Source organism: Eptatretus burgeri, chromosome 8 (assembly GCF_056783735.1).
Source record: "Eptatretus burgeri isolate ZD-2024b chromosome 8, Ebu_testis_v1, whole genome shotgun sequence".
Lineage (NCBI taxonomy): Eukaryota > Metazoa > Chordata > Myxini > Myxiniformes > Myxinidae > Eptatretus > Eptatretus burgeri.
In genome coordinates, this window is record NC_140968.1 from 27,980,425 (window position 1) to 27,995,424 (window position 15,000).

At 47.5% G+C, this 15,000-nt stretch overlaps 1 protein-coding gene across 2 annotated transcripts in view; it reads right to left on the bottom strand.

The window, feature by feature from the left end:
• Positions 1 to 14,829, bottom strand: part of DNAJA3 (DnaJ heat shock protein family (Hsp40) member A3) — a 43,128-nt gene extending 28,299 nt beyond the window's left edge. Inside the window, exons 1-2 of one of the 2 annotated variants that reach the window (XM_085891304.1) lie at positions 14,445 to 14,829; positions 3,333 to 3,451 (exon numbers count right to left, since the gene is read on the bottom strand). In XM_085891304.1, coding sequence (XP_085747430.1) covers positions 3,333 to 3,451; positions 14,445 to 14,622 — 297 coding nt within the window. In that variant the 5' untranslated portion in view covers positions 14,623 to 14,829. The remainder of the gene's footprint in view (positions 1 to 3,332; positions 3,452 to 14,444) is intronic. The other variant, XM_085891305.1, reaches the window with a different exon arrangement.
• Between the last annotated feature and the right edge of the window lie 171 nt (positions 14,830 to 15,000).

The window sequence follows — 15,000 nt, forward strand, 5'->3', positions numbered from 1 at the left end:
TGTTCAGTCAATGAGGGAATGGACGCAACGAGCAGGTTTACATTCACACAAGGACATTTATTATAATGAAACACGTATGAAATTAAAGGCAAAACACGTATGCAATTATACAAACAACAAAAGAACTACAACCGTCTACTTATTATGTACAGTCATTTACACTTAACAGCAGTTCCTACTTATTAGACGGGCCCACGGAAACACGTACGCACACGCACACACACAAAATGGTGGCAAAGGCCTTTAATCATGAGCTCCAGCTCTGAGGACAGGTGAGCTGAAACTCAGAGCTTGACTTGAACCTTTCCACCTCGTGTGGTCTTCAACTTGCCCGGACCCGGGCTCCAGCGAGAGCGAGCTGGTTCGAATCGGCGCGATCCTTCCCGAGCTCCTGCGAATCCTCCCGCGCTTCTCAACACGTGTCGGTGAGACAAGGCACCGATCCTTCCTGTCTATCGTCGCTTCCCCGAGGATCCAACTCCAAGAAGAGGCCGATGCGTCGCACCAAGCCGGGAAACAAAATGGAGAACGAAAAGCTCCACGAACCAAGAAGAAGAGGAAGAAGAGGAAGAAGAGGAAGAAGAGGAAGAAGCCTCCACTCGCAGCTCAAGCCGAACAACTGGCTCAACTTCCTTCCAAAACAAAGCAGCAGCCGAAGCTCACTGAGCCAGCCGAAGCAAAAAGCTTCCGAAGGCCTCAAGCCAAGTAAGCCAAGCAGGACTCAATGGCCTGCTGAACGACTGCTATCTCCGAAGCAAAATAAAAAGCTTACTCCTTCCACGGGACTCAGCACACAAACTCGGCACACAGGACTCAGAACGGGACTCTTCACGAACTCTGCCACGGGACTCCCACGAACTCAGCCCTACCACGGAACTCTTTTCGAACAAAGAAAAGATGTCCTCTTTATTCTTTGCACCCCCTCCCCCGCACCCGGCATGACTCATGCCCTCGTGATCCACCCCCCGCTCAACCACGGGTGGGAGGGAGTTATTGACGTCACCGCAGGGTTCTTCTTCCTCTTCGCAGAAGAGGGGGAGGGACGTATCTATTGTTCGCTCCCTAACTATTGAATCAATTCCGCAGCACATCTAATCGATTTCAAAACATTTAAACAATGGAAGGTGAGCTATCTAGGGAACATGCACTTATCGACAAAGCTGACTAAGAGAACCTGTATGTTGTGTGCAATTGAATTCCAAATTCGTAATAATATATATATATATATATATATATATATATATATATATATATATATATATATATATATATATATATATATATATATATATATATATATATATATAAATACAATATATATAATACCTAAAATATATCAACTCCGATGCTCTTCCAGCCAAAGAAAGCTCCATAAGGGCTTCCCTTGTGTCTCTTTTTGCAGCTTTCTTTGGCGAGAACAGCATCGGGTTCATCTTTGTGATAATGCTCGCCACCTGCATTAACTTATTAGGTGAGAGGTGATTGGTTATTCCTTCTAATTTTGGGTGAGACACATGACTGGGTCTTGTTACACACACACGTGCGCACACACACACACACACACACACACACACACACACACACACACACACACACACACACGCACGCACGCACGCACGCACGCACGCACGCACGCACGCACGCACGCGCACACAGTATCGATGCAGTGTTGGCACGGATAACCAAAACGTTAACTTCGATAACGATAATCCGATAACCCCAATTTTTAAGTCCGATAACGATAATCCGATAAGTGCGAATCCGATACCGTAATAATACAAAGTTATCGGACGTTAACGATAACTACTTTTTAACAAAACTTCAAAAAACAAGGAAAAAGCTTCAAAACCCAGAGAAAAGGCTTATTTATGCTAAACCCAAGAATAAAATAAGCATTATGCATCTTTTTAGAGTCTATGACACTATGTGCTGGTTACCCTTGAGGAAGACCAACTTCTCAAAGTTAGGCCCAGCTGACAGTCTTGACCTCTTGGGCCTCAGGATGTCCTTGCCGAGAGAGAATAGCCGTTCCACTGCGGCAGAGGATGGGATTGGGGTGTTGTACTTCAGGAAGAGGTTGGTGAGAATCTCCTCCCCCATGAAGTCAGAGTCGACAATGCCCTCCTTCCCATCAATGTCCAGCCAGGTTTCGACAAGTTTCTTGGCCTTCTGCTTGGCCACGTGATTAACACACCGTACTGGGACATTCGTGCACAATTTCCAGACCTCATGGTGTATGGCGAAGAAAGAAATGTTATCTGACAAAAAATTAACGGACATTATCCGACTAAAATCGGAGTTATCGGAAGTTAACTGGTCCGATAACCATAAATGGAAGTTAACTTCCAATAATAATAGTCCGATAAAAAAAGTTAACTTCGATAATTATCTGTTATTGGATTATCGCTTTTGTGCCCAACACTGTATAGATGTATGTTTGGGGCAAAAGATGGATACACAAAAAAAAAATTATAAAATAAAATTACCCCTTGCCCTCATCATAGTTGAGAGTTGATTGTATAGGTAGCTGAAAAGGGTGATGTCCGAAAACATTTCAACCAATAAGTGGTGCCAGGCACAACAAATCCCGCCCATTTTGTAATTTTGACCGATGACCATGACCCCCAAAACTTCGGACCCTACCGATCTTCACAAATATGCACTTTTCACTATAGGAATGGGTAGGATTATAAGTGACAAATAGAATACGGTTCACTATAAGCTTAGTTTGAAGTAAATCAGATCATTTTTGACGAAGTTATGAGCGAAAAACGATTTTGATCTTTTCGTGACCTTGACCTTTGATCCAATTGGACCCAAAAGTTAATGGGGTCATCCAAGGTTCATTGCCCACCTGTGGATTAAATTTTATAGTGTTTGCTAAAGCCGTTTTGCCGTAAAGTTGCTAACAGACAGACACAAACAAACAGACAAACAAACCAGACGATTACAATATCCCGCTCGCTCCCTCCGGGGGGCGGGATAATAATAAGAGACATATTGATACAACATGGCTGCCTCCAAAAAAAATTATGGGAAATTAGACTTTTGGTAGATTCCTTTCCTTCTGCGGATGAAAAATGAAAAATTCCAATCCTCGAATGTAATCACTGTCACTCATTTAAATCCAAGTGTAGTTTCCCTTTAACTGTGAATCTCCAATGCCCTTGTATATTTGGTAGGGAGTCTTACGATGAAATGACAATCTGTGCATTTGAAATCTTAATTCTTCCACCATAAAAATTTCTGCAATACATTATGTGCTCACCATTACATCATCTCAAAGATCACAAAATAATTAGCTCGATGTGCACAAGGGAAACGTGACGTACCTGATAATAAGCATTTTTAATTTCCTTCTGTGATGCATTCTTGGAAATCCCAAGTATCTGATAATAATCGTTCCTTGCCGTAAAGCAGCTGGAGGTGTGGAAGGAGGCCACAGGGAGCCCTAATGTAAAAAACAACCAGACAATCATTTTGTACAACATATTCCAATTGATATTAGCATCCATATTTAAATAAATGTAATGGACCTTATTGAGTGAAACCTATGTCCGTATTGTCACCACCCAATCGCTCGGGCTGCTCCCACCCACCTGGGGAGAACACGCCAATAGCCTCGTGTCCATTGGCGCATCTACACCACGTCCCGGACACGTCTGTGCCCCACCTCTCACATCCCCATCCGAGCCCGACTTGCATCGCTCGGTTATCCATGTAATTCAAACTTCAATATCAGCCATAAATGGGTGAAGCTTGTGTCGTATTTACGGATTCCTGGTGCACAAAACATCTTAAAAACCTGACCTCCATGTTAATTTTGGTTAAGAGTAAAAATTTTTTTCCAGTTGTGAAAAACAAATGGACGCTGTTCCAGCCGTTGAAAGTCAAAGCCCAACCTGCTTTGGTCAACAGCTGCTTTGGTCAAGTGTAGGTTCACAAGGTGATGCGGCCATGGGAATCAAACCCACACTAGCAAGTGGAGAAAGAACCAGGCCTTTAACCGCTTAATGAAACAATGAAAGCTGTAAAACTAAAGAAGTCAGAGTCATATTTTGGAGATATCGAAGAGTCCTCGGAGAACTCGAGTGGTTCAAGTGTCCTACTGTATGGTGAACAAAGCACGGCACACTTCTCAGGAATGTCATGGGTTACAACAGTAGTTGGTCCCCGACATTTGCTGCTCCGCTATTCGCGAACCCCACATATTCGAGGTTCATAAAATGTGACCTGCTTCTACATTCACGGCCCTGTGCTTCATGAATTCGCAGTTTTCTTTTGTGATTTTGTGATGTGATTTTTGGGCGCATTCGCGGATTTCCGGGGGCGCATTCGCGGATTTCCACAGCTTATTCATGATTTTTCTGACCTGCTTCTACATGTGCAGCCCTGTGCTTCATGTTTTCGCAGGATTTTTGATTTTCCCTTACGACTCACGAACCGCCAGGAACATATCCCCCTTTTCCCGTTGAAACAATGCCCCGACATCCACGGCTTTTTTCAGGAACGTATCCCCCGCGAATGATGGGGCCGGACAGTACTCGTATTGTTATGAATCTGGAAGCTTACTGCACTCAACATTCAGAGTCCCTATAGAACAGTTATTTCGGTAAGTATGTGTATATCGTTAGGGCCCCCTGCCTGTGTCTAATGGGTAATTAAATGTTCATGCACTGCGGAGTTATTTTGATAGTTAGGGTTTTTATTATTACATCCATAAATCTTCTACAACACCACCAGCATCACCCTCACCTTCACCTCGCTCTGGCCTACACCATGGCGCCTGTGGTGGGCGGACTTGAAGGAGGAACCTCGCGACGGCTCTCGCCCAATTAGGGAGATGCGAGCGAGTTTCTCGACGGTCGTCCAATGACCACAGCCCACGCATGATAATGTTCCTCTGCCTGCTTGGAGGGCGGTCCGCCGGACGGCCGTCACGCCCCCCCCCCCAGTCCAATCAACGGCCTTGGCGCCCATTTTGGCCAATGACAGGGTGACGAGCGCATTTGCGCGCCAAAACCATCCAATGAGGGAGAGCAGGGAGGGATGAGGCGTCCTCTCCCCCCCCCCCGGACAACGGTGAATAAGGTTGTGGCGCGATCGGACCAAGAAAAGCCCCTCCCTGGAACGATGAGAGATTTGGTTGTCAGGACGAGCGCTGAACGGAGCTCTCGACTCTGATCGCGACTCGCTGGCGCCCAGTTCTTCTGATCGCGCCTCGCCGACGCCTGGCTCTTCTGATCACGTCTCGCTGGTGCCTGGTTCTTCTAACCGCATCTTGACGCTGGTCTGGTTCGCTCGTCTCAGTCAAACCGCACGAGGCGGGAAGGTCCATGTCCTTCTGGGTGTGTGTGTGTGTGTGTGTGTCTGTCTGTCTATCTGTCTGTCTGTGGGCCCATCTGTAAGTAGAAATCGTTAAGTGCTTGCTCTTTGTACATTGCATTTCTTTATAGTCGGTTTAATTCTGCTCTGTGTTTCCCCTTTCCCTATTGTAAATAAATCCGTTGTTGAACGTTTCAGCTCGTCCTCGTCCTTTCCTCCATTGGCTTTGCACGGTGCGTGTTGGGGAATTAAATAAGGCCGTTGTTGCCGTAGTGGTGGGCATTCGGTCCGGCGCGACTCTGGTAACTGCTCGGTTACGCCGGATCCGAGCCATTCCCGCGACTCGGATCGGACAGAGTCAGCTGAGGGTGTGGTTTCCCCGGTAGTTGGACAGCGTTGAGTACTTAGGTAAATTGGAGTTAGACAAGTGGACCCAACCTCACGCCGCCAAAATATTTGCGACCACGGTCCTGTAAGGGACCCGTGCCTCTCGGAGTTTTCCGAAAGGTACGATCTAGATTCCGGGTGTTCGGCAGAGTCGACCCTACTGCTCCACCTAGCGGTCGTGCTCGCAACCGACACCCGGCTCCACAACAATATTTCCACTAACAGGACATAGTTGCAGTCTACAACTAGGTGGTCACAGACAGGATAGTATAGCGACCACAGAGTGTATTGTTATTGTTTTGGCGGTGTCGTGAATCGCACCCTACTCTTGACAGCCAAATGTTGAAGATTCGGTGTCACTTAACAGTAACGCCGTCTCAGGGGTTTTAACGCCAGCTTGTTCGGCACAGGCCTCGAGTCACGTGCCTCGGATCACGATACGAAAGTACATCTGTGCCTTGCCAGTTGGGGAAATAGACCCTGGTTACAGACTGGGTTTGTCAGAGACCGAGCGAAGTCTGCCAGATCGTAACCATTTTGGTTTTATATACAAATCGAGCGGATTGTTCCTCAGCACGGCACGAATAAACTCAAGGCGGCAACTTTCATATGAATCAGCCAGATTTATTGGAGACACATCGGGGAATACAAAACAAGCAAAGCATTCACGAACGTTATAATTAATCTATAACCCGCTCTTAACTAGGGAGCTACGGATACGGGTTTCGAAGGGAGCCCTAATGAGATAAACCTTAGACAACATGCAGACAAGACACAGAGTACTTGGTGATGCCTCATGGACGAGGGGAAAGTGTCAAAGGCACGAATGCGGCTCGTGAGAAGCCGATGTCAACGGATTCGAGCACCCAAGCTCGAGCACGCCGCGTGGCAAGATGGCGCTCGTACCCTTCTCCCGGCACCGCTCGCGCATGCAGCCTCGGCGCGTCCAGCACCCGTAAGGTCGATGGCACAAGATAGGAAGATCTATGGTGTGTTCCAGCTGGTTTCTCACAAGGTCCAGTATACAAATCCAGGCCTGGCCTGTTCACCAGACTAGGCCAAATCGGGGTCTTGGGCTCCGCAGGCTGGGTCCATGGCCGAGGAGGAACAGCCAGCAAAAACCACTCTCCACAAAGCCGATCGCCGACTCACACAAGCCATTCCCCTCGCCTTTCGGGGCGGGCCTTTTCCACGAAGAAGATCGCAGACTCACACAGCCGTCCCTCTCGAAGCAGATCGCCGACCGACACCAGCAGCCTCTCATCCAGCAGAAGGCAGACCTTATGCAGTTCCTCCCTTGCCTTTTTTGGGGCTCGCCCTTTTCACGAAAACAGATCCCAGACTCACAAAGCAGCCAGTTCCTTTTGCCTTTTGGGGCGGGTCTTACGGACCGCCTCTGGGGACCCGTGATTGGTCCGTCGCTCGAGATTGCAGCATTCCTCCGCCAATGGGTCGCCGGCACGTTTTGACTGACTGTCAGAGCACCGGGTGGGGGCTAGCTAAGAGGGGGGCAGGAAGAAGAAGCCGCCTCTTGGTACACCACCACCGTAAGAACACTGGACAGCCTGCGACATCTCCCGACACACATGTAACGTCCAATTACCGAACAACCTGGCTAAACATGCATTTAAAGGGGGATCTGGGCTCATCCTATATTTAATAACCCACTAAGAGCCCATTTCCGCAACAGTATTTGGCACATTTTCACAACAGGGGCACAATAACGGTAAAGACAATATGCCACAATCAAGCTTCTTTTTCATGATGCATTCAAAGTAGAGTAAATTCTTCATCTTATTTTGGGTATTCCCATGGATCTGCAATGCTTGATTCTGGGTTTTTTGATTGAAAAATGAATTTTTGTTTTTACCATGATGTCTTTACCGTTGGCACCATAACGGTAAAGACATTACATTTGCCAAGCTCGAGGACTAATAGTCTCCAGCAAAGTAATTTCTTGAAACATTTAATCAATTTACTACAAATCGAAAAACTATCTGCTGAAAGCATGAGCAGCTAACAAATGTTAAGTTGAAGCTAACACACAGATATCACAACACCTTACATATCATTCAGATTAACACTTAGGGAGAAAATCAATATTTAAAAAAAAATCTGAAACAGGTCTGCCTGACCACATCGTACATCCTAACTTGGAGAATAAGCTTGAAATCGAAATGGAAATCCACCCAAAACTACTTCCCCTGGAATTCTCGAAACTTGAGATTGAATCTCGCAGAGATAATCACCATGCAGTTTGAACGGAAGTGGACCCTCGAACTTCACTTTGGTGAAAATAAATTCATCAGACACAGACTCGATATCATCCCTTTTTGACCAGTTGTACTTGAATTTCATTATGTGGCCAAACCTCAAAAAATATCAGTTTTACCGTCTCAGCGATCTGATTGATTATTCGGCCGATGTAAAAGGTTCTCTTGGACCCAATCGTGAAATACACTGCAAAATAAATGTCGCCCTCGGTTAGCTCAGTCATTTGGGCTGCCTTCCAAGTCTTCCATTACAAGTAATCACCTCTGTCTTGAGCAGACAAAGATTTCAGATCATCTGTCAATACATTTCACCCTTCCACCCATCTACGTTCAAAATAATGTTTCTGCTGTACCACCAACCTATTTTTGACCTTGGCAGTGAGAGACTGGTGAATCCGTTGCTGTATTCCTATTTGACGCTGTTGGTGTAACAACATAGAATGGCCCAAAGTCGGGTGAATGAAGTGCAGGAGATATCCAGCGGAGAGTTTAAAGCTTTGAAACACTCATACAGATTCACAAGAGAGTGACACCTGTATCTTTTCTACATGTTGACGTCGTCTCTGGCGATTTTCATTTTTTCCAGCAGCCAGTATACTTCCGACATCCTGGAGGTAAAAGTTCCAGCCTAATTTTGCAGTCATACCCAGACCATCTCGTTCATTCCAAATGAACTCTGCTGGGTTGCCACCAAATATATCTGACTCTCCTGGGCTTTCAATCGCTTCTTCGACAAAGTAATGTCTCGAGAGGCTTTAATACTAAGCCTATACTTACTCAGGATACGACCAGTCATGGATTTGTGAATTGCCCGTGTCTGTATGCGCGATGTCGCAATTTCCAGAATTTTCTGATGAATTTCACTTGACTGCAAAATCAAACATCAGTGCCTTTCTTACTTTGTCAGTATCACCTGACTGGTTGAGCACATTGGTCTTGCCTCAAGGATTACCCAACAAAGGGTCACAGTCGATGGGCAATGGATGACGTCCTCACACTCTTGCTTAAACTTCACCCTGTTTCATTTCCTTCAAACTAAACCTTTGCAATAGTCTCCCGATTCTGTAGCAATCTATAAGCTCGCTTCCCCTCTTTGTAGAGCCTGTTCCACCCAGCAATCTTCTGGTGTGAAGGAACAGAAGGTGCAATTGGGCTGGTTGGAGGTGTGTTGAGAACCACTTCTGGCTCTGTTTCCACCAACACTTCAATGCTGTTTGGCTTTGAAACCACCATTTCCTTCGTAAACCCCTCTGGTCATGGGAGGATAGAGAGTAGATAGTGTGGATCTTTCCAGCTGCTTTTTGCTTGTTGTACCGCTCTTTTTCACGTTGTAGATACGCCAGATAGGCAACAGGGTCTCGTTTCACCTTAGCTCTGTGAGCCTTTGTGACCTCTGGATTGGACTGCGAGGCATATTCGATCAGGTCACCAAAAGATTTGGTTGTAACAACCCATTAACAAAATAAAGTGTGTTTTATTGGCATTTTGAGTTTGAGTCCCGTGTTGCTCCAAGGACTAGCAGGTCGAAATGTCCATACCGTTAACAATCTATCTTTACCGTTATCACCCAAACGAACGGAAAGGACACATTTTACACAATGGCTCCAAAATGGTGAGCCTCGATGGAAAAAAGCAACTGAAAATCATCTCAATATCGATTTCAAGACATATTCTACCATGTACCTTCTTTTCTATATTTGTTCAACTGATCAATGGACGTAACGTTTCTGGCAACAAACACCTCACAGCAGATATCTAAACTCGGTAAACAAGCTCGGACATTGTTCACCAATATTTGTGCTCCTATCGGGGAAATGCCCCATTTATAACATTTTACACAACTTAACCCATTGAACCCTAGTGTCCGTTTTACCGGCCGCTATTCAAACCTCCATGTACCTGAGCGGCCAGATTTTTATCCAGGCAGCCCAGGGTGGGGAAGCCATGAGTAGTGGCTGTATGTGTTTATTTTCCAGTCATCCACTGACATTACCACCAACGACAAATGGCTCAGATTCAGAGAGAAAATGGGCCTGATGCCATTGTGGATAAATGTTATCATACACCATACAGGCCCAATTTTAAGGCCTTGCTTCTCCTGAAGGCTTGTCAATCAGGTCTGAAGATTTGGCTGTTGCTTGCATGACATTTGAGGAGTCAAGACCCTAACCCTTCGGGATGCCGCACACTAAGCTGCCGCAACGTGACAAGATTGTCGGCAGCAGCTTAGTCGGCAAGTTCTTGATGCAAATCATATTCAGTGTGTGTGTGTGTGTGTGTGTGTGTGTGTGTGTGTGTGTGTGTGTGTGTGTGTGTGTGTGTGTGTGTGTGTGTGTGTGTGTGTGTGTGTGTGTGTGTGTGTGTGTGTGTGTGTGTGTGTGTGTGTGTGTGTGTGTGTGTGTCAATAATTGTTAAAATGACAGTACAGTGACTTTGGCCAAAAAATGTGAAGTTATTGTGACTCGCTCTGCAGCAGTGATGGCACCACTGAATGTCATGTTTCTCCCCACCATATGCGGCCTGACACACCACGAGCTATTACAGAATGTCGAAGGCATCCTCTGGAAGTTAGCATAACAGCGCTCATCTTCTACAGGACGTTATGCGAGCAAGTTCATTGAATGCTCCCCGAGCCGGTTGTCTCTATCTGCATCCAGTGCTTAACCTGCAGCCGCTTCCGAGTGCCAAAGCAGCAGTGCTCAGAGCTTTCACCGTTCTCATCGTCTCCTTGCATTTCTTCTTCATTGCAGTTTTAACTAAAATAGTGTCGCTGACGATCTTGTTTCATTGTGTCTGCGTTGCACATCGGGTAGCGTACGATGACCTTTAGACTCGTACTCACCTGGTACAATCGTGTTCATGGAAACAAGGCATTAATAAGTTTACACACCAATAATCCCCTCCATGGCAGGCACTGTTGGAAAAAAAATTGTTGCTCCTTAAAAAAGCTCCTGTTAATAATAAAATTATCTTTTGTTTTATTTCCCTCATTTAATTTTGCTGTTTTTCATCCTCTTGATACAATTACCTTTCTGATGGGATGGTACAATGGCATCCTAGGGTCCTGAGTTCGAGCCCCGTTACCCGCTTAATTAACACCAAGGGGTTGGACTCAGTCTGTCATCCTTCCGAGATCGGCGGAACGAGTCCCAGTGTGTAATGGTAATAGGGGCACTGCATCGGCAGCATAGCCACGCCCCTAACCAATAATGCAACCAGCAGCCAAAAAGGCTGTACACGAAAGGGGGGGGGGGAGTAAAAAGGCTGTACACGAAAGGGGGGAGTAAAAAGGCTGTACACGAAAGGGGGAGTAAAAGGCTGTACACGAAAAGGGAGGGGGTAAAAAGGCTGTACACGAAAGGGGGGGTAAAAGGCTGTACACGAAAGGGGGGGTAAAAAGGCTGTACACGAAAGGGGGGTAAAAAGGCTGTACACGAAAGGGGGGGGGTAAAAAGGCTGTACACGAAAGGGGGGGGGTAAAAAGGCTGTACACGAAAGGAGGGGTAAAAGGCTGTACACGAAAGGGGGGTAAAAAGGCTGTACACGAAAGGGGGGGGTAAAAAGGCTGTACACGAAAGGGGGGTAAAAAGGCTGTACACGAAAGGGGGGTAAAAGGCTGTACACGAAAGGGGGGGGTAAAAAGGCTGTACACGAAAGGGGGGTAAAAGGCTGTACACGAAAGGGGGGTAAAAAGGCTGTACACGAAAGGGGGGGTAAAAGGCTGTACACAAAGGGGGGTAAAAGGCTGTACACGAAAGGGGGGGGGTAAAAGGCTGTACACGAAGGGGGTAAAAGGCTGTACACGAAAGGGGGTAAAAAGGCTGTACACGAAAGGGGGGTAAAAAGGCTGTACACGAAAGGGGGGGGTAAAAGGCTGTACACGAAAGGGGGGGTAAAAGGCTGTACACGAAAGGGGGGTAAAAAGGCTGTACACGAAAGGGGGGGTAAAAAGGCTGTACACGAAAGGGGGGTAAAAGGCTGTACACGAAAGGGGGGTAAAAGGCTGTACACGAAAGGGGGGTAAAAGGCTGTACACGAAGGGGGGGGGTAAAAGGCTGTACACGAAAGGGGGGGTAAAAGGCTGTACACGAAAGGGGGGGTAAAAAGGCTGTACACGAAAGGGGGGTAAAAGGCTGTACACGAAGGGGGGTAAAAGGCTGTACACGAAAGGGGGGGTAAAAAGGCTGTACACGAAAGGGGGGTAAAAAGGCTGTACACGAAAGGGGGGGGTAAAAGGCTGTACACGAAAGGGGGGTAAAGGCTGTACACGAAAGGGGGGGTAAAAGGCTGTACACGAAAGGGGGGTAAAAGGCTGTACACGAAAGGGGGGGGTAAAAAGGCTGTACACGAAAGGGGGGGTAAAAGGCTGTACACGAAAGGGGGGGGTAAAAGGCTGTACACGAAAGGGGGGGGGGTAAAAAGGCTGTACACGAAAGGGGGGTAAAGGCTGTACACGAAAGGGGGGGTAAAAGGCTGTACACGAAAGGGGGGTAAAAAGGCTGTACACGAAAGGGGGGGTAAAAGGCTGTACACGAAAGGGCGGGGGTAAAAAGGCTGTACACGAAAGGGGGGGTAAAAAGGCTGTACACGAAAGGGGGGGTAAAAGGCTGTACACGAAGGGGGTAAAGGCTGTACACGAAGGGGGGTAAAAAGGCTGTACACGAAAGGGGGGTAAAAAGGCTGTACACGAAAGGGGGGTAAAAGGCTGTACACGAAAGGGGGGGTAAAGGCTGTACACGAAAGGGGGGTAAAAAGGCTGTACACGAAGGGGGGTAAAAGGCTGTACACGAAAGGGGGGGGGTAAAAGGCTGTACACGAAGAAAGGGGGGGGGTAAAAGGCTGTACACGAAAGGGGGGGGGTAAAAAGGCTGTACACGAAAGGGGGGGGTAAAAGGCTGTACACGAAGGGGGGTAAAAGGCTGTACACGAAAGGGGGGTAAAAAGGCTGTACACGAAAGGGGGGGGTAAAAGGCTGTACACGAAAGGGGGGGGGTAAAAAGGCTGTACACGAAAGGGGGGTAAAAGGCTGTACACGAAAGGGGGGGTAAAAGGCTGTACACGAAAGGGGGGTAAAAAGGCTGTACACGAAAGGGGGGGTAAAAAGGCTGTACACGAAAGGGGGGGTAAAAGGCTGTACACGAAAGGGGGGGGGTAAAAAGGCTGTACACGAAAGGGGGGGTAAAAAGGCTGTACACGAAAGGGGGGGTAAAAAGGCTGTACACGAAAGGGGGGGGTAAAAGGCTGTACACGAAAGGGGGTAAAAAGGCTGTACACGAAAGGGGGGTAAAAAGGCTGTACACGAAAGGGGGGTAAAAAGGCTGTACACGAAAGGGGGGTAAAAAGGCTGTACACGAAAGGGGGGGTAAAAGGCTGTACACGAAAGGGGGTAAAAAGGCTGTACACGAAAGGGGGGGTAAAAAGGCTGTACACGAAAGGGGGGTAAAAGGCTGTACACGAAAGGGGGGGGGTAAAAAGGCTGTACACGAAAGGGGGGTAAAAAGGCTGTACACGAAAGGGGGGGGGTAAAAAGGCTGTACACGAAAGGGGGGGTACAACGGCGGCACACACTCATCTCTGAGCTATTCTGAGTTCAATTCAAGACCCAACTCTACATTATCAGACTGGTGTTTCGAGCCGGCGTGTCGCATCACAAAGCATGCCGTCCCTTGGATGGGCGTGAAGCCGGGTGTCTCGTCTGCCAGCACGAGTTGGTGGATGTTAAAAGATCCTACGGGGTCTTTTGATAAGAGTCGGCGAGCAATCACCGGCACCCGGAACCAATTACCAATTCCTGCCCAGACTCGCACTGGGAAGGCAAAGGCAAACCACCCAGTGTAATCCTGACATCTCCACAAGCTTCGGCTCGGCAGAACTGAACGCTGAAGGACATCGAGACATTGCAGACGAGTGCAGGGTGAGACAAAACTCTCATCCATACTCCTGCAGAGCGTTTCGTACACGACAACCCTCATCTAATATCGTTGCCGTTTCTCGCTTTCTCTCAGTCTGTATACTCCGTTACTTCCCCTCTTCCATGAGCCTCGACTTCTCTCAGCGATATACCAATGGAACGCCTTACTGTACAGGTCTTCACACTAAGAGTTCCCTCACAAAGAACCTCAACGCAGGAGGAGAGACCACCAAATCCATCAAGCGGGCGCAATGGCAGCCAACATATTGTTTCTCAAAGCTTCTTACACGATGAGGATTTAAAACGACGGAACGATGTTCATGTCCACATTAAAACAAGCATCGATCGACATTCGGTGAAACGAAATTGGTGGTGGCGAGTAGGGGGTCTACATCTCGCGGTCTTGGCTCAAATGCACGAGCAACCCAACCGGGAGAGATCAATGGAGGAGCCGGGTGTGGTTCTCAAGGTCGGTCTGCAATTTGGGACTCGAGGTTGTTGGTCCGTCGTGAGATCTCTATTCTCACCCAATAAAGGCCCAGGCTTACCACACACAGATGTTCTCCGAGTGAATCGATCACGTTGTTGTAGTTGTCGGTGGTGGTGGTGGAGGTGGTGATACTGTTGTGGTCGTGGTGCTGCTGCTGTCAAGGGGCGCGCGGGAAACGCTGTGGAGAGGAACACGTGCGCACGTCGGCTCGCGCGCCACAGCTGTAACGCCGCCATTGTGCAGCCGGCTCCGTGTGACGCTTCCGCCGACTAAACCGCTCCGATGTTGCCAGGAAAAAGGTCACGAACCCAGCTGGATGTCCTCGACTCGTCAAGTCGGACACCCAGGTCGAAGAAACTTTTAAAAACAAAGGAAAAAAAGAAAAATTCGAACCGACGTCATTCCACATGAATACAGAACGACCGTCTCTTTAATAACGCGACATTCAGCATTTCCGCCAAAATTAAAATAATCCGAATATCTTGATATTGTCTTTTACAAATTTATTTTATTTCGCTACTGTAACAGTTTAGCAACGAAACACACCACAAAAACGGGAAAACGACAATCCTGACGATGAGTTGTGTGTTCCACGACCAATCAGATTGGAGAGC